The sequence below is a fragment of the Schistocerca americana genome, chromosome 6 (assembly GCF_021461395.2).
Source record: "Schistocerca americana isolate TAMUIC-IGC-003095 chromosome 6, iqSchAmer2.1, whole genome shotgun sequence".
NCBI lineage: Eukaryota > Metazoa > Arthropoda > Insecta > Orthoptera > Acrididae > Schistocerca > Schistocerca americana.
The window spans coordinates 340,768,601-340,789,428 of record NC_060124.1 but is presented as its reverse complement, the minus strand read 5'-3'; the positions used below and the strand labels follow the sequence as shown (position 1 = coordinate 340,789,428).

Here is a 20,828-nt window from a genome sequence, read left to right as displayed (position 1 = left end):
AACCGTTTCGAGAAAATATTTCAGTAAAACACATTTTTAAATTCTGCATTAATTTTGTGCCTCTGATTTCAGAGAAATGGTCAAAAATGCATAGTTTGCATCGAAGCTGATCGAAGACAGAATATTCCTTTTTAATTTAAACGAACTGTGTTGTCCGATATTACTTCTCAATAATCTGTGTGTCTGCAAGGCTTGCTTCTGCAACAGTTACCATCTGCAATTCTGTTCCAACATGGCAAGCCTTAGCGAATAAGACGAATCTGTAATCTATTCTGTAACAAACTGAATTCACATCTGAAGAAAGTGTTCTGTAATAACAGATTTATTAATGAAACTGTTACCTGTAGCTGTACTCACCTTTTAGTAGTTTTATTACGATGAGTGACGGTGAGTAAGTAAGCTACTGTACGGGCAATAACATCAGCTACCCTCACGTGGGTAGGCATGACTCGTGATGTGCCACCCACTCAGTCCCCTACCGAGGTGCCTCATCGCACAATGCATCGGCACGTGCAGCGTCGCTACCGAGCAGTGTATGCAGAGGGGCACTGGCATCAATTCACATCTGTGCATCATGCTACTGAAGCAGCTGTACACTATAAAACGTGTACATTATGCAACAAATAGTGTGGAGGTAAGGTTTAAGCACAGTGAACATTTGGTACGCATTGTATTCGTTACTTTACTACTGTCATGTACCACATATCAACTAATAAAAGCGTTTTCAAAAATACAATAAAGATCAAAAGTCAAAGAGTAAATAGCTTTTTGAAAGAGTAAATGTTTTTTCTTTAATTCTCTTAATATTCTTTAAATCTTAAACACTTGTTTGGCTGTGATCCAGCAACCATACACTATTTAATTACAGGACGTATATACAGCCACTTCGCTTGCACAAAATTTTGTCAGTTGAGCACGGCTTCGATTGCACTAGTGCAATCTTCATCAGAATAAAAAGTTGCGTTCAGAAGAATTTGTGGATGCTGTTTCGAATGACTATTGTAGAAAGCCCATAAGTCGCATACAGGATATTAAATGATTAAACTACCATTCCCTTTGGAAATGATGTCCATCTTCAACAATCTGACGTGTGACTCCCCCCCCCCCCCCCTTACACAGGCACACACACACACAGGAAGTATACGCTCCCGTATTCTCTGTGACAGGGAAGGCAACAATCTCCTAATGTTGTCTTGAGGAAACTTTGTCATTCCTAAAATATACACCTGTCACTTCATTTAGGCTGCTGGCTGGTACCAAAGTATACGTCTTCCCATAGCATCCCAGAGATGTTCTACGGGTGACAGATGTGGAGACTGGACAGATCAGTAATGCAAAGTGTTTGTAGTAAGAACTGCAGTGTAGGATCTTGCATAATCTAGCTGGAATTATCATTTGTTACCCAGGACATGAAGAGTACAGAAAAATGTTAACTATATATTATGTAAACTAGCGTGGATTCATCCTCCTTTCATCAAATCAGTCGTCCGCCACGCCATGTTTCCAGCAACTGGAGACGTACGGGACACGAGAATCGCTAACTTCTGTGACCTGTTAGGTCGTCTTAGGACGCGTTGGTGTCCATCTGAACGCCACCGCAAAGAGAGAAGCGAGAATCTCGCTGAGCATCACTTAATGCCACTCAGTATCTCACTAGAGTCTAGTCTGTGATATGATGATGTTTGGTTTATGGGGCGTTCAACTGCGCGGTCATCAGCGTCCGTACAAAGTCCCAGTTTTTACACGGTCCATTTTATGACACAGTCCAATCTAGCCACTGTCTCGACGATGATGATGACGATGAGGAGGACAACACAAACACCCAAGTCTCCGGGTAGAGAAAATCCCCAACCCGGCCGGGAATCGAACCCGGGACCCCGTGATCCAGAGGCAGTCTGTGATATGATGCCAGCACGGCTACTCCAGATCTGAACCTAGTTTCCAGCAATTTATTCCTGACGATTCGTGGTGGCACTCTGCTCAGAGCCTCTGCCCACAGTTCAGCTGTTGTCATCCGTCTATTCGCCATAGTCAGTTGAACAAACCTATTGGTGTAGTCGTTCTGGAAGCACACGTGTGCACCCCTCTTGGCATACTGTTGCCCTAAAACCAACTATCTCTGTGGTCAGTCAGTATGATGGTCCAGTATCCGCCAGACCAGAATCCGAGTATTGGCACGCTGTATTGTGGTCTCCACGTGAAAATTACCATCAATATTGGCACACCCAGCAGCTTTCATGCACTCAAATGATTCTCCATCTGTGGGTACGTGGCTCATTCCTACTAAAAACACTGAAAATAAGCATTCATAACGACGAAATTTAATCAACATATCCCAAGGGTTTTGAAATGAGTATGAGTTTTAAAACTATCCAAGTTCTCATCTACATCTACATACATAGCTCGCAAGTAACGGTACGGTGCATGGCGGAGGGTACCCTGTACCACCACTAACCATTTCCTGTCCTATTCCACGACTGCCTTGAAGCCTTCGTACGAGCGCTAATTTCTCGTGTGCTATCTTCTTGTTCCTCACGGGAAATGTATGTTGGTGGCTGTAGACTCGTTCTGCAATCAGTTTAAAATCCCAGTTCTCTAAATTTTCTCAGTTCAGTTTTCGAAAAGAACGTCGCCGTCCCTTCAGGGATTCACATTTGAGTTCCGGATGCATCTCCACGATACTGGCGTGTTGTTGGAACCTACCGGTAGCAAATTAATCAAGCCGCCTTTGAGTTGCTTCGATGTCATTTTCTAATCCGACCTGGTGCGGATCACAGTCAATCGAGCAGTAGTGAAGAATAAGTCGCATTAGCGTTCTATGTACGGTCTCGTTTAGAGATGAAGCACACTTACCTAAAATTCCCCTTAATAAAACGAAGCCGACCATTCACCTTCCCTCCCACAATCCTTACATGTTCGTACCATTTCATGTCGCTCTGCAACGTTACGCCCAAGTATTTAAACGACGTGACTTTGTAAAGTAAGGCACTACTAATGCTGTACCCGAAGATTACGGGTATGTTTTTCTTACTCATCCACATTAAGTTACATTTTGCTATATTTAGAACAAGGTCGCATTCATTACATCAACCAGAAATTTTGTCGAAGTCATCTTGTATCATACTATAGTCATTCAACTTGCACACATTCATCAGCATCACCAGAAAACATTCGTCGATAGCTGCTCACCGTGTCCACTAGATTATTTACGTTTATATCTACAACTACATCTACATGGATAGTCTGCAAATCACATTCAAGTGCCTGGCAGAGGATTCTTAAAACCACCTTTACAATTCTCTGTTATTCCAATCTCGTATAGTGCGCGGAACGAATGAACACCTACATCTTTCCGTACGAGCTTTGGTTTCCCTTATTTTGTCGTGGTGATCGTTCCGCCCTATGTAGGTCGGTGTCAACAAAATATTTTCGCATTCGGAGCAGAAATTTGCTAATTGGAATTTCATGAGAAGAATCCGTCGCAACGGAAAACGCCTTTCTTTTAATGATTTCTATCCCAAATCCTGTATCATTTCTGTTACACTCTCTCCCATATTTCGCGATAATACAAAACGTGCTGCCTTTCTTTGAACTTTATCGATGTACTTCGTCAGTCCTATCTGCAAGGATCCCACACCGCGCAGCAGTACTCTAAAAGAGGACGGACAAGCGTAGTATAGGCAGTCTCCTTGGCAGGTCTGTTACATTTTCTAAGTGTGGTGCCAATAAAAAGCATTCTTTGGTTAGCCTTCCCCACAACATTTTCTATGTGTTGCTTCCAATTTAAGTTGTTCGTAGTTGTAATACCTAGGTATTTAATTGAATTTACGGCTTTTAGATTAGACTGACTTATCGTGTAATCGAAGATTAACGAGTTCCTTTTAGCACTCATGTGGATGACCTCCCACTTTTCATTATTTAGGATCGACTGCCACTTTTCGCACCATTCAGATATCTTGTCTAAATCGTTTTGGTCTTTAGGTCTTCTTATGACTTTATTAGTCGATAAACGACAGCATCAACTGCAAACAACCGAAGACGGCTGCTCAGGTTGTCTCCAAAATCGTTTATACAGAAAAAAAACAGCGGCCCTATCAAGCTTTCTTGGTGAACTCCTGACACCCTTGTCTCTGATGAACACTCGCCGTGGAGCCACACGCGTACCTGAGCACCTAGTCTGTATGCGCGGACGTTCAACAGTCTGCAGTGGGGCACCCTGTAAAATTCTTTCCGGAAATCTATAAATGTGGAATCTACCTGTTGCCCTTCATCCGATGTTGACAGGATATCATGTAAGGAAAAAGTAGGCTATGTTTTGCAGGAGCGATGCTTCCTAATTCCGTACTGATTTGTGGACAGAAGCTTTTCTGTGTCAAGAAAGTTTGTTACATTCGAATGCAGGATGTGGTGAATTCATGGCGGAACACTTTCCAATTGTGTTAGTGTAAAGCCTCTTGCTACAGGTCATCATAATTAAACGTCCGCCCCGATAGCTGAGTGGTCACATTGACGGATTGCCTTCCTACGGGCCCGGGTTCGATTCCCGGCTGGGTCGGGGATTTTCTCCGCTCAGGGACTGGGTGTTGTCTTCATCATCATTTCATCCCCATCCGGCGCGCAGGTCGCCCAATGTGGCGTCGAATGTTGTAAGACCTGCACCAAGGCGGCCGGACCTGCCCCGCAAGGGGCCTCCCGGCCAGTGACGCCAAATGCTCATTACCATTTCCATGATAATTAAAGGAAAGGAGGCAGGTTACAGATTACTTACTGTCTCCGCTCTCCTGAAAGTCCTGTCGAAGTGTCGATCTAGTTTCACAGCGCTCTAAAGCAAAGGGGTGATAATTCCCGCGACAGCGTCGGGGAAAAAGCCACGCGGCGCCCGCCGCCGCGACGCCGACGCCGGGGCCTTGGCCGTGACCTGTGACGGCGCGGCGCCGCCACCTGTTGCCGACGCCCACGCAGTACGCCCGCAGTGCTGGCGTCGGCGTAGGAAATAACGCGCCGTGGCCAGCGCAGTGGGCCGATACGAAACCCTCACCCACTGCCGCGTACCTAGACCACGTGGGCAGCAGACTCCACTCTAGTAGAACATGCTGAAGAGATCATAACAGCACGCTATACATGGTCAAAAATGTCCGGACACCCGTCTCTCATGCGTAACTGACCGTCAGATCTCACGAGAGGCGGACCCGCCAACATAAATGGGAGACTAGGCGTAGTCTGCGAAATGATGGATAGGTCGCTGAGGGGAGAAAAAGAAAAATGACCTTATTAATGAACACTACTGGCCATTAAAATTGCTACACCAAGAAGAAATGCAGATGATAAACGAGTATTCATTGGACAAATATACTATACTAGAACTGACGTGTGATTACATTGTCACGCAATTTGTGTGCATAGATCCTGAGAAATCAGTACCCAGAACAACCACCTCTGGCCGTAATAACGGCCTTGGTACGCCTGGGCATTGGGTCAAACAGAGCTTGGATGGCGTGTACAGGTACAACTGTCATGCAGCTTCAACGCGATACCACAGTTCATCAAGAGTAGTGACTGGCGTATTGTGACGAGCCAGTTGCTCGGCCACCATTGACCAGACGTTTTCAATTGGTGAGAGATCAGGAGAATGTGATGGCCAGGGCAGCAGTCGAACATTTTCTGTATCCTGAAAGGCCCGTACAGGACCTGCAAAATGCGGTCGTGCATTATCCTGCTGAAATGTATGGTTTCGCAGGGATCGAATGAAGGGTAGAGCCATGGGTCGTAACACATCTGAAATGCAACGTCCACTGTTCAAAGTGCCGTCAATGCGAACAAGAGGTGACCGAGACGTGTAACCAGTGGTACCCCATACCATCACGCCGGGTGATACACCAGTATGGCGACGACGAATACACGCTTCCAGTGTGCGTTCACCGCGATGTCGCCAGACACGGATGCAACCATCATGGCGCTCTAAACAGAACCTGGATTCATCCGAAAAAATGACGTCTTGCCATTCGTGCACCCAGGTTCGTCGTTGAGTACACCATCGCAGGCGCTCCTTTCTCTGATGCAGCGTCGAGGGTAACCGCAGCCATGGTCTCCGAGCTGAAAGTCCATGCTGCTGCAAGCGCCGTCGAACTGTTCGTGCAGATGGTTGTTGTCTTGAAAACGTACCGATCTGTTGACTCAAGGATCGAGACGTGGTTGCACGATCCGTTACAGCTGTGCGGATAAGATGCCTGTCATCTCGACTGCTAGTAATACGAGGCCGTTGGGATCCAGCACGGCGTACCGTATTACCCTCCTGAACCCACCGATTCCATATTCTGCTAACAGTCATTGGGTCTCGACCAACGCGAGCAGCAATGTCACGATACGATAAACCGCAATCGCGATAGGCTGCAATCCGACCTTTATCAAAGTCGGAAACGTTATGGTACGCATTTCTCCTCCTTACACGAGGCATCACAACAACGTTTCACTAGGCAACGCCGGTCTACTGCTGTTTGTGTATGAGAAATCGGTTGGAAACTTTCCTCATGTCAGCACGTTGTAGGTGTCACCACCGGCGCCAACCTAGTGTGAATGCCCTGAAAAGCTAATCATTTGCATATCACAGCATCTTCTTCCTGTCGGTTAAATTTCGCATTTGTAGCACGTCATCTTCGTGGTGTAGCAATTTCAATGTCCACTAGTGTATTAGATCTACAATTTCGCTTCCGCTGTTTTCCAATAGACGGCAGTAGTGAAAAATAGTGGTGCAAGTCGTTGGTCATAAGTGACACACAGTAAGCTTAGGCATTTGAGAACATAACGCCATCAAAATATCAGTCGATTTTCGATTGCATCATAAAGTTATTCTCGGCTAAATACGTCAACTTATGAGCCCAATTCTTGTCATCTGCGGGAGGTTTTAATTTTCTGGTTTGATATGAAGAAATCTGCGGCTGAGTCTCATAAAAAGCTGGGTAAGATCTATGATGAGACACCTGTTAGTGACAGAACTTCGCAGAAAATGGTTTCCATGCCTCGAGACTGGTGATTTTGACGTTGAAGACTGGCATGGTTGTGAAAGAGAGAAAACTTTTCATGCTACTGCAACCGACGGGAGCAATCACAGGAGATAGTTATCGAAAGCAGTTGATGTGTTTGAGCCGAGCACTGAAAGACAAAAGGCCAACTGTTTGTAACCGCGTGACCGCTACGGTCGCAGGTTCGAATCCTGCCTCGGGTATGGATGTGTGTGCTGTCCTTAGGTTAGTTAGGTTTAAGTAGTTCTAAGTTCTAGGGGACTGATGACCTCAGATGTTTAGTCCCATAGTGCTCAGAGCCATTTTTAAACAAAAGGCCACACTACAGCGATAGACATGGAAAAATGATTTTGCAGCATGACAGTGCACGACCCCATGTCGTAACTCCCGTGAAAACATACTTGGAAACGTCGAAATGCGAAGTTCTACTCAAACCGCTGTATTCTCCAGATATTCCTCCCTCTGACTGCCACCATTCTCGATCCATGACACACGACCTAGCTGACTAGCACTTGCGGTCATATGAACAAGTGCAAAATTGGATCGGTTCAAGGCTCCCCTCGAAAGATGCCCAGTTTATACACTGTGGGATTCGTATGCTGCGCTAAAGCTTGGAGAGAGCAGTGGCCAACTATGGCCAATACTTTGAAACGTAAATTTTTTTTTAAGTTTTTCACAATAAAGTCTCTAACTTTGAGATAAAACGGCGGAAGCAAAGTTGCAGACCTAGTAATATTATGCGTTACGGTTTTTGGCATCATCAGACATCCTGGAATTTCAAGTAACCAATAGACATAATAGTTACAAAGTAAATGTATTCGCATTTGCGGATAGTGACAACCATCAGGAGCGGCTCTAGGCGCTACAGTCTGGGACCGTGCGACCGCTACGGTCGCAGGTTCGAATCCTGCCTCGGGCATGGTTGTGTGTTACGTCCTTAGGTTAGTTAGGTCTAAGTAGTTCTAAGACCTAGGGACTGATGACCTCAGAAGTTAAAATTTGTGCGGGACCGGGACTCTAACCCGGATTCCCCGCTTATCGCGAGCGGTCATCTTATCATTTTTTTATCTCATTTTGTTCGTCGCATTTGTTTGGGGCGGACGTCCGATGACACCCGTCCAGGTTGTTCGTTGATCCAGTCACTCAGGTGTTTTTTTTATTATTATTATTACAGAGGGTAGTTAACACTCTGCCATTTGGCTACCGATGCACTACGCAAGGCCAGACCCAAACTTCCATATGTCGTGAAACGTGCGTCAACGACCTGTACTCGTACACCCGTTATGTATATTCCTGTACAGCTCAGACGTTGTACTTGAAAGTCGCTTGCCCGCTATCGGCACAGAAATACGATATTCCAGTGCCTGTGTTCTGATAACGATGCAAAGTTCCTTTGGACATGCATGCATGCCCAAAGCAACAGACGCAAGGTTGACGACAAACGTATGGAAATTTGGGTTTGGCCGTCACTCGTGCACGGATAGCCAAATGGTAAGGCGACCGCTCGCACTAACCGGGAAATCCGGGTTAGAGTCATGGTCCAGCACAAACTTTCAGTGGCGTCATTCCATTCTACAGCTGATGATTGTCATTATTCGCAAATGCGAATGCATTTAGTGTATTTCACAACGGCAGCAGTCGCAGCAGTCTCTGTTCCTTTGTCCAAGGGAACTTTGCATCGTAATCAGAATAACACATGCAGTGCAATATCGTATCGTATAATAGTTACGTGTTTTAGTGGCAATAAAAGTAAACAGGCTCTGCTACTGAACTAGTAAAGTCATTCTGCATTTAGTCAATGACTCTTCCCTTAGCGACCTATCCAGCATTTTGCAGACCACACATATTGTTCAACATGTTCGCTTACCTTCTTCACGTGTACGTAACACGGCTGGTGCGGGTACTGGTTCGCCTTTGCATGATATTTTCTGGCAATACAAGCTCAGCCACTTTGTTGCCACAGACGGCCTCATGATATCGTAATGGAACGCCGAAACCGGCTGCCTCTGGAATAAACCAGAGATGAAAATACAGTCGTTGGTTGATTTATTGGCGCTCTTCCGACGAAGAGCAGCGCGCTTCGTTACAGGATCATTTAGTAATCGCGAAAGCGTTACGGAGATGATAGATAAACTCCAGTGGAAGACTCTGCAGGAGAGACGCTCAGTAGCTCGGTACGGGCTTTTGTTGAAGTTTCGAGAACATACCTTCACCGAGGAGTCGAGCAGTATAGTGCTCCCTCCTGCGTATATCTCGCGAAGAGACCATGAGGATAAAATCAGAGAGATTGGAGCCCACACAGAGGCATACCGACAATCCTTCTTTCCACGAACAATGCGAGACTGGAATAGAAGGGAGAACCCATAGAGGTACTCAAGGTACCCTCCGCCACACACCGTCAGGTGGCTTGCGGAGTATGGATGTAGATGTAGATAAAAATTGAAATTTGACATTATAGAACCTCTATTTTTTAGAAACGTATTTTTTTCTGTGGCCAGTCTACATTTTATATCCTCTCTAGTTGGGCCATTCACAATTACACTCCTGGAAATTGAAATAAGAACACCGTGAATTCATTGTCCCAGGAAGGGGAAACTTTATTGACACATTCCTGGGGTCAGATACATCACATGATCACACTGACAGAACCACAGGCACATAGACACAGGCAACAGAGCATGCACAATGTCGGCACTAGTACAGTGTATATCCACCTTTCGCAGCAATGCAGGCTGCTATTCTCCCATGGAGACGATCGTAGAGATGCTGGATGTAGTCCTGTGGAACGGCTTGCCATGCCATTTCCACCTGGCGCCTCAGTTGGACCAGCGTTCGTGCTGGACGTGCAGACCGCGTGAGACGACGCTTCATCCAGTCCCAAACATGCTCAATGGGGGACAGATCCGGAGATCTTGCTGGCCAGGGTAGTTGACTTACACCTTCTAGAGCACGTTGGGTGGCACGGGATACATGCGGACGTGCATTGTCCTGTTGGAGCAGCAAGTTCCCTTACCGGTCTAGGAATGGTAGAACGATGGGTTCGATGACGGTTTGGATGTACCGTGCACTATTCAGTGTCCCCTCGACGATCACCAGTGGTGTACGGCCAGTGTAGGAGATCGCTCCCCACACCATGATGCCGGGTGTTGGCCCTGTGTGCCTCGATCGTATGCAGTCCTGATTGTGGCGCTCACCTGCACGGCGCCAAACACGCATACGACCATCATTGGCACCAAGGCAGAAGCGACTCTCATCGCTGAAGACGACACGTCTCCATTCGTCCCTCCATTCACGCCTGTCGCGACACCACTGGAGGCGGGCTGCACGATGTTGGGGCGTGAGCGGAAGACGGCCTAACGGTGTGCGGGACCGTAGCCCAGCTTCATGGAGACGGTTGCGAATGGTCCTCGCCGATACCCCAGGAGCAACAGTGTCCCTAATTTGCTGGGAAGTGGCGGTGCGGTCCCCTACGGCACTGCGTAGGATCCTACGGCGTGCATCCGTGCGTCGCTGCGGTCCGGTCCCAGGTCGACGAGCACGTGCACCTTCCGCCGACCACTGGCGACAACATCGATGTACTGTGGAGACCTCACGCCCCACGTGTTGAGCAATTCGGCGGTACGTCCACCCGGCCTCCCGCATGCCCACTATACGCCCTCGCTCAAAGTCCGTCAGCTGGACATACGGTTCACGTCCACGCTGTCGCGGCATGCTACCAGTGTTAAAGACTGCGATGGAGCTCCGTATGCCACGGCAAACTGGCTGACACTGACGGCGGCGGTGCACAAATGCTGCGCAGCTAGCGCCATTCGACGGCCAACACCGCGGTTCCTGGTGTGTCCGCTGTGTTGTGCGTGTGATCATTGCTTGTACAGCCCTCTCGCAGTGTCCGGAGCAAGTATGGTGGGTCTGACACACCGGTGTCAATGTGTTCTTTTTTCCATTTCCAGGAGTGTATTTTGCTGGCCAAATAGCATAACTCTTCGATAACTTTTAGTGTCTAGTTTCCTAATCGCTCCAACTCCGCCAGGTTAAATTAGACTACATACCATTACCTTTTTTTTTCTTTTCTTGGTGTTCTGTTCTAACTCCTTTCCAGGATAGTGTCCAGACTTTTCACATCTTCTAACTATGGATATCTGGAAAATTTTGCTCTGTTAGACATCCCCTAACCTGCACTGGTGTTATTAGGTTGCTTCCCTCCACTGTGTACGAGCAAATCAAATCCTTTTGTTGATGTTCATCTTATTTCTTTTCAAGACGCTATACACCTCCAGTCCTTTCCTATGGCTGTCTGGAAACTTTTACATGGTTCTGCGTGCCCTACCTACCCTTCCTTGATCTTACCAGGATGTTTTCCGCTGCCCAGTATACACAAATTAAATCATGGACATTTTTAGTAGATAATTTGTAGCACGCCGAACAGACACGAGGTTGCGCTTACAGTGTCTGAGTGTTTGGCTGGCCTTCACCTGTCACGGTGCTGTGTGTGTTACAGCGGGCGGGGACCAGTGGACCACAGGCATCTCGACGGAGAGGAAGCTCAGCAAGGATGGGCTGGCCAAGGTACGCGGCGTCGCCACCTCCAGCATCTCAGGTGAGTACCTCCCTCCGTATGAGTCACTATAAATTAGTAGTTTATAGCTGCAGAGTAAGGCCCGCCAGAAAAATTTGACAACTTGCCAAATACTAGATGATCCGTGACACTGAGTTGCTAAAATGGTCACCCAGAAACAGTTTCAGGTATTTGTCTAACAGCTTTCAGGGGTAACAAAAATATGTTTTGCAATATGTTATATAATTATTGGCCTAATATAAAAATTTAAAATTCTGGAATAATCTACTCATCGATAGGTGTAATACTTAAATTGAATAACGTTTTATGTACTTATGAGATCGTTGTATCTATAAACCGCAAAAAAAAGTTATGGAAACACATAAGAAGTGCAAAAATAGTAATGAACAATAAAATAATAGAACAGATAAATTTGTTTGAGTACCATGGGATAAAGATATAAACACACAAAACTAATTCAGATGTAGTTCAAAATATACAAAACTATAATGCTATAAATGATGGTTTAACGAGGTGTCTTGGTAGAACTAAGAGGAAACAGATGGCGCTATGACAACACAACATAGTAGTTAAGACTGCTCTCAAGTATGTTAGTGAGAACTGGATCCTTAAAAAAAAAAATGAAATGAACGAAGAATTCAATTCTGATCTGAGATAATGTTTGTGAGGTGACTTCTTGGGCTAACGCTAAGAAACAGATTGCGGAATGAAGACACAGCTAGGCGTAAAAATAACAGTGCCAGAAGAGATTAGATATTACCAAAAAAAGAATATGACCACATAAAAAGGATTCCAACCGAGCACCTGCCGCGGCAAGATTACACTTACACTTCAGCTAAACTGGAAAACGGGATATAGGACCACCAATGACGAATTGAGGACAGAAGTTTTGTTAAATTCCTGTGGTTTCAGGACGGGCCACCGCTCGCGCCTTGAAATGGCAGAAGAAGAATATTGTGCCAAACGTTTAACAAAACAAGTCAAATATTAAACTTAGAAACCTGAGGCAGCGTAACTTATGGCATGCAAATTACCCAGACCCTATTTATCCATTATTTGAGAATGAGCCGACTTAGCGACTTCCTACGTATACAGAATCTCAAACCTTCAAAAAACTTTCTCTCAGAGATACCGTCTACAGAATAATGAATAGAAAACATTTTTATCGCTTACCACATTTTCACTGTTCATGTAGTACAACTTCAGCCTCAGGGGTGACGTTTTAATTTCACTTCTTTACTACTAACTCTATTTGCTACTCATTTTGTAGACATTATTCACATGTGCCACTGAAGGTATCTGCAAAATCATATCATTATACAACGCATAATTTGGGAGAAAACTTAGCTTTTCAGACAAATGTTCTCAATATCAGTTGCATAAATGTTTATAGCATTACGATCAGCATTCATTTACTTTTGAGCGAAGATAGCTGTAAGAATTACCAAATGACGTGTATTACATAATCACTTCTGGACGCCTTGTCATTTCGCCTTCTATTTCCACCTGGACAATAAGTGTAGAGCCTAAAACTTTCAAGATATAAGAAAAAAAGAAACCAAAATTGAAGTTTCATATCTACAACCATGAAGCTGTGTTATAAATGAATATCGGGACTTTAACGCTTTATAATATTTATTATATTAAACTTACAGTTATAAATCATATGTCAAATGAAAGAGTAACTCAAACAGTTTTACCAAGAACCTTATAAATGTTCACTGTGAGAACCATTTGTCACATGGCACACATCAAGTCTATAGCCGAGTTCTTCCCAAACGTTGATAAGTGTGTCTTCAGTGAATGTAGCAAAAGTTGCTTCAATCCAGTTTCTTAATTCAGGGAGGTCTGCTGGTAGCAGAGGCACGTACACACGATCTTTGATGAAGCCCCAAAGGAAAAAATCGCATGGTTTCAGGATAGGTGAATGTGGAGGCCACACAAAGAAAGCCTTGTCATTGGGCCCCTTGCGGCCTATCCAGCACTGGGGTACAGTAATGTTCAACCAATCACAGTCGACACGGGAACATGCCAGAAAACAAGAATATAAAATAAATATTTACAAAATAAGTACAGATATGCTAATGTACCTTCAACGGATCCCAAATACAATTGCACTTGTCGATGTAGGGGATCGGTCAAAAAAAAATCTTAAGCATTTTTATATTTAAAAGGATGTAAAACTATAAATCGTCAATATACGTAAGTGCATATCATAATTCTTCGGGTATTGTAGCCATGCACCATCAAATAAAAATAATAAAATAAAAATATTTTACAGCCCTTATTTAAATGATTGCATTACTGCAGAAAAATTTGTACAGAAGTCAGATTGTACGCAATATTCAAAGTATGTGATATTATTACAACACACACGCATCAGTCGGCTCTGCTAACTAATTCATCAGTGGAGTAGAAAGAGTTGGCTACCAGTAAATCCTTTAGACTCTCCTGAAACTGAATTTTATTTTTAGTTAAACTTATTACGGCTGCTGGCATGATATTGAAAATGTGTATTTCTGAATAGTGGACACCTTTCTGAACCAAAGTAAGCGACTTTAAATCTTTGTGAAAGTTATTCTTATTTCTAGCATTAATTCTGTGGAATGATATGTTGGTTTGATAAAAAGATATATTTTAATGATAAATTTCACTAAGAAATAAATATACTGGGAAGCGGCAGTTAGTATCAGCAGCCCCTTAAACAGCCCTCTGCAGGACGTTCTTGAGTTCACACCACAAATAATTCGTTTTTCGTGTTTTTGTGCTCAGAAGACTTTAGCTTGGCTTGATGAGTTGTCCCAGAAAATAATCCCGTATGACAATATAGTATGAAAATAAGCATAGTGCGCTAGGTTTTTTATTTTTGTTTCACGTATGACTGACACATTCAGATAGCAAATAGAGATTTGCTTAGGCGCTTCAGCAGTTCTGTGGTATGCTCCTCCTAGTTAAATTTATTTTCGAGCTGTAGTCCCAAGAATTTAAAACTGTCCACTTCATCTCTCTGCTTGTTGCCATATTTTAGGCAATCTTTTACAACTTCTTAACTGAGTATAGTACAGGGCGTATCAAAAAGAATCATCCGATTTGGCACATCTGTATTTCTGAAACTAATAAACATAAACGATAATTTTTGTTTTTTATGAAGGGGAAACTCAGTTTTTTTTGCATATCTTTTCATAGGTGTTCAATATGCCCTTGAGATGTGCGGCATATGTCAATGCGATATTCAAACTGTTCCCACACTGCAGCGAGCATGTCTTCAGTTGCGGCTTCCACAGCTGCTGTTATGCCATGCCTCAGTTCATTCACTGTTGTTGGTAACGGAGACAGATAAACAGTCTTTTATAAATCCCCACAAGAAATAATCACATAGAGCCAGGTCCGGTGACCTTGAAGGCCAGTAACGTAAGGCTGAATCATTTGGTCCAGTGCGGCCGATCCATAAATCAGTAAATTCCCGCACTTTCAGATGCCAGTGCGGCGGTGTCCCATCCTGTTGGTAAATGAAGCCATTAGAATCAGTCTCTAACTGTGGAAAAAGAAAGTTCTCAAAATATCGTGATATGTCCCTCCTGTAACAGTGCTTATGCTTCGTCTCTAAGTACCTCGTTGTCGAAATGTCAGTAAACTCTAATCTTCCTCTCTTCCTACCTAGTCGGAATGATTCGTTACAAAACATAGATTTCTAAAATATTTTGATGTCCAAGAACATTTCTAGTCGTTCAAGGTTCACAAGGAGAGTTTATTTTGCAGAAAACTTCAGCTGCAATCATTACATTCCGAAAATATTTATTTTTGAAAATATTCCTACGATATTTTATTTTGTAGAAGAATTATGAGATTGGAAAATTTTATGTCTCAAGTAGAATTCTAGTCTACAAGAATACTTTGGCTACCAACAATAATTTTAGTTTCTAATAATATTTAAATGGCCTTCGGTGGTGGAGAAGAAATTACTATTTTTCACGCTTCCTTTTCGACGCTAGAAAACCAAGCTCCGCTTTTTTCAACTGCGTACATTAAAAAGTGTAACTATCAGATTAGAAATCTAAGGCTCTGACTTTGTCTGTTATGTTTTAAAAAATGTCCTGATCATTTCAACAGAACTGGACGATCATCAAAAAATGAATAGATATTTGAGTGGGGGGTGGGGGTGGGGGGTGGAGGGTGGAGGGGGCTGAAGGGACCAGACTACAAAAGCTATCGGTCAGGTATTTGAGTCATATTCCTTATATGAGGGGTGACATGGTTGCCTTGAAGGTAACATCGAACCAAATTTTGGCAATAGTCTATAGTGTTTACATAACGATATCCTTTACGTTCTAATTTGCCTTTCGAGTTCATCTCTTCCTCTACACCCGCAGGTCTGCCATCTATGTTTGCTTGAATGCGAGGATTAATATACAACGGGCGTTCAATAAGTAGTGCAACACGTTTTTCTCTGAAAGCAGCCTGGTTTACTAAGGATTACAAAACACCACATTATTCTCCACTCTTTTGGCTACAAAATCCTGTTTTTCGATATAATCTCCGTTGCATGCTTGCATGGTACCACTCTACTGGTCGACGTCAGAGCCAATGTCCCGTTGCATCAACCATTTTTTCATTAAAAAAATGGCTGTAAGCACTATGGGACTTAATATCTGAGGTCATCAGTGCCCTAGAAGTTAGAACTACTTAAACCTAACTAACCTAAGGACATCACACACATCCATGCCCGAGGCAGGATTCGAAGCTGCGGCCGCAGAGGTCGCGCGGTTCCAGACTGAAGCGCCTAGAACCGCTTGGCCACTCCGGCCGGCCCATTTTTTCATCATCCACGTGCTGCTTCCCGCAGAGTACGTCCTTCATTGTGCCAAACAGAAGGAAGTCGAAAGGTGTGAGATCCGGGCTGTAGGATCGATGAGGAAGAACAGTCCAATGAAATTTTGTGAGCTCCTCTAGGGTGTGCAGATATGTGTGAAGCCTTGCGTGGTCATGGAGAAGAAGTTGGTTTCCAGTTTTGCGGCAACGAACACGCTGAAGTCGTTTCTTGGATTTCCTGAGGGTAGCACAATACGCTTCGGAGTTGGTCGTTACACCGTGAAGGAGTCTGCGAGGACCGTCAACATGTCTTTACTGGTTGAGGGTGCAGTTTTGATTCTTTTTTTGAGGAGAGGCAGTGTGGCTCCACTCTATAGACTGCGGTTTTGTTTCCCAGTCCAAGTGATGAAGCCATGTTTCATCGCCTGTGACGATGTTCGACAAAAAATTGTCGCTATCAGCCTCGCAACGCGCAAGCAATTCCACACAGATGGTCCTTCATAGGTCTTTATGGTCTTCTGTTAGGCATCGAGGAACCTAGCGGGCACACACCTTCGTGTACCGCAACTGGTGATAGAGCGTGTCAGCACTACCATCAAATTGTGACGTCCAGTTGAGTACCGAGGTATTTCATTGTGATCTGTCTATCAAGTCGAATGAAAGTGTCCGCGAGTCCCAACTCTGCAGGAGTTACATCTGCCTGCGGCCGGCTGGCACGCGAAGATCGGGCAAGTTTGTGCTAGTTCACTCTCAGGTCTGCGATGCTCTGGTTTTCCACCAAAGGAAACTCAATGATAGCTCTCTGTTCAGATAGTACCGCAGTAAAAGACGCCGTTTTGAAGGCTACGTGTAACGCCGCCCGCCATCTATCGGAAATTCATGAAACTATCGAGGCTAATCCGGGACTACTCCACGATGTCCCACGATAAATTATACTTTTCTCTAACTGAAACTGGCCAAGGAAAAGGATTGACTTACTTACTGAAAGCTCCTTGTACAAGTTAGCTTCATAAAATACACAACACCTCTCGGCAGCAGCAATGGTCGCTTAATAAGTAGGCATCACAAACTCTAAAACATGGAACAGAATTAATTAAACCATGAAATAAGAACAGCATTAATCTCTTACATTTGTTTTATTATCGCAATCTGACGTTAAAATTTAAATATGATTGAAAATTCAAATACCGTACTGGATCAGTCATCCAGTATCTGATATTTTCCGATGCAATAACTTAATTTCAGGAGTAGCAGCCTGAATGCATATCGCCCTTTCTAGCCCATAAAGATCCAGACGACTGATAAGTGCGTAATGAATTTAGAACAAGCGCCGAGAAAGAGGTTGGCCTCACCGATATAATATCTTTGTAGTCACGACTCGCTATTTTGATTACAGAGATATAATTTCGTAATGAAAATAATAATTTGGAATAAAATTTCAATAAATATAATTAAGTGCTTCGGTATGGACACTGTAAGTCCGCTATCAGTTCCAGGATCTTTTTCTGTGTTTATCGCTTATCTTGCTTCTGGTAACCATTTTTATGTGTGAAGCATTAATAGTAAGCTCTAGCTCAACTACAACTTGCTGATTAAGTCAGTTCAAAAGGTGGAGCAAGGCAACAACATCCATCCATTGAGACTATGCCTAATAAGTTGCTGTTCTCAGACAGAGGAATGTTTTAGGCCTACATCCAAAGTAGAATACTACAAGTTTCCGTTTTCTCCACAAAAATTGATTTTGGACTTTCATATGTTCTCTAAATATTATTTCAAAGTCGCAGCCTATCTCACCTATATAAAACTATCACGATGCTGACATTTTATGTTATGTATGCCACATTTCGGAACAATAACAGACCAGCATAGCCCAACTCGGTAACGTACCGCTTCCGCGATTCTGGGCGGCGAACCTGTCCAGGATAAAAACGCCTCGCGAAATAACGACTGCTGTTGCAGAGCCGACCAGTCTCGTTTTTAGGCTGTTTCCAACATGCACCTAAATAAATACCAGCCTGGTATCTACGTCCCGCCTCAGATACACTATGCGATCAAAATTATCCGGACACCTGGCTGAAAATGACTTACAAGTTCCTGACGCCCTCCATCGGTAATGCTGGAATTCAGTATGGTGTTGGCCCACCCTTCGCCTTGATGACAGCTTCCACTCTAGTAGGCATACGTTCAATCAGGTGCCGGAAGGTTTCTTTGGGAATGAGAGCCCGTTCTGCACTGAGGAGAGGTATCGATGTCAGTCAGTGAGGCCTGGCACGAATTTGGCGTTCCAAAACATAACAAAGGTGTTCTATAGGACGTCCCTCGCCGCATGTGCAGCGGTTGGGCTTGATTCTGAAGGGTCTGATTGAGTGGTGTAATACCTGCATTGGAGAAAACGGTACAAATTTCGAATACCTCCAGCAAATGTGATCTATCGTAAAGGAAGAAGTTACAAAATTATTGTCCTCGCTGTCACCGAAGAAAATCTGTTTTTATTTTGTATTCCTTCCTTATATCGTTTCACTTTCTTGTTACAGACATTCTCTACTGAAGAAAACGTAGGTCATTTACTGGAGACGAAGCATTAGGAAGCTAAACTGGTTGCGTAAATGTGACACAATACGGTAGGTTTTTCTTTTGCTGTATTTTGCAAATCCAACGGAGACAGCGTGGCCGGTAAACAAAATAATAAGTCTTACCTCAGTGTAAATACCGGTACATAAATTCCTGACGCAATGAAAAAAAATACTGCCTGTCAGACGCAAGACTCGAACCCTGAGCTCCATGCGCTAAAGTCACGCGCATAGGCTCAGAGCCACACCGACATGAATACCTGTCTTGGGTAGACATGAACAGGTGAGACAGACTGATAGGCTCTAACTGATGTGTTGGCAGAAGAGCCCACACAGTGTTACTAGAGGAGGCCAAAATGCACGCGTTTACGCTCACGCAGACTGGCGTGAGGTCTGGAACAGGACAATGTAATTAATATAGCCAATAAGGTACGTTGCTGCTGGAATATTTAACTTTAATCCATAATTGGTGTACATCGCTCTTGACGGTACATTAATAACAATCTCCATATAAACTGGTAATGGCGCCTTGCTAGGTCGTAGCAAATGACGTAGCTGAAGGCTATGCTAACTATCGTCTCGGCAAATGAGAGCGTAGTTTGTCAGTATAGCATCGCTAGCAAAGTCGTCTGTACAACTGGGGCGAGTGCTAGGAAGTCTCTCTAGACCTGCCGTGTGGCGGCGCTCGGTCTGCAATCACTGACAGTGGCGACACGCGGGTCCGACATATACTAACGGACCGCGGCCGATTTAAAGGCTACCACCTAGCAAGTGTGGTGTCTGGCGGTGACACCACACTAACCACCACATGTGCGACGAGGTACGTCATCTGGTGACGTCATATGTTCAACATTTGACATCCACTTCTAGGAATTTTTCCGATATTTGCGGACCCATGTGTCCTATACTAAATTAGTTGGTGAATGACGTAACCAGCCATAAATAGTTTTTAAATGTCTTATTTTAGTGTCATAACCGGTTTTGGGCTACCAAGCCCATCTTCAGATGTCTAATATTTTTCGTTACACAGATTTTTGATCAATAGCGTGTCGCCTACTCCATATTGCACAAGAATATTTGAGTATTTAGCGACAATTTATCAGTTGTTTTATTAATGACAATACACTAAAGTGCTTGCAACTGATGACTGGTGCTAAATACTCAAATCTTGTGTATTGTGGAGCAGACGACATGCTGTTGATCACAACATCTGTGTAAAGGAAGTATTAGCCATCTGAAGATGGGCATGGAAGCCTGAAGCCAGTTATGGCACTAAAATAAAAAAAAGTATAAAAAGTATTTGTGGTTGGTTGCGTCATTCAACAACTACCATTAGATTTACTCTCTGCCTCGTGATGGCTGGGTGTTGTGTGATGTCCTTAGATTAGTTAGGTTTAAGTATTTCTAAGTTCTAGGGGACTGATGACCATAGATGTTAAGTCCCATAGTGCTCAGAGCCATTTTTTGAACTACCATTAACGGCCGCCGAGGTCACAAGATACAACATGCGTAAAATAACCTTATATTAAATTATTTGTTTCAGCGTCGTCTACGTACAGGGTAACAATTATTGAACTATATGGGAAAAAAACCTAATTAGTTACAAACTACAGCGTGCACACATTTTATTGAACATGTAAAAGTAACAACAGATATTCGGATTTAGATTATGACATGTTCTAAATGCCTGCCATCATTGGCGATGAGGAGGCACAGACAAATATAGAAATTCTGCATGACCCGCTGAAGTGTCGGTACATCGATGCTGTCAGTGACCTCTTGAATGGCTGTTTACAGTTTGGCATTCGTTTTGGGGTTACTGCTATACACCTTGCAATTAATATAGCCCCCACG

At 44.0% G+C, this 20,828-nt stretch overlaps 1 protein-coding gene across 1 annotated transcript in view; it reads left to right on the top strand.

Annotated features, from left to right (window-relative positions):
• The window catches only part of LOC124619443 (NACHT domain- and WD repeat-containing protein 1), a 578,477-nt gene that overhangs the window by 322,006 nt on the left and 235,643 nt on the right, over positions 1-20,828 (top strand). Inside the window, exon 4 of the mRNA XM_047145830.1 lies at positions 11,518-11,616. Coding sequence (XP_047001786.1) covers positions 11,518-11,616 — 99 coding nt within the window. The remainder of the gene's footprint in view (positions 1-11,517; positions 11,617-20,828) is intronic.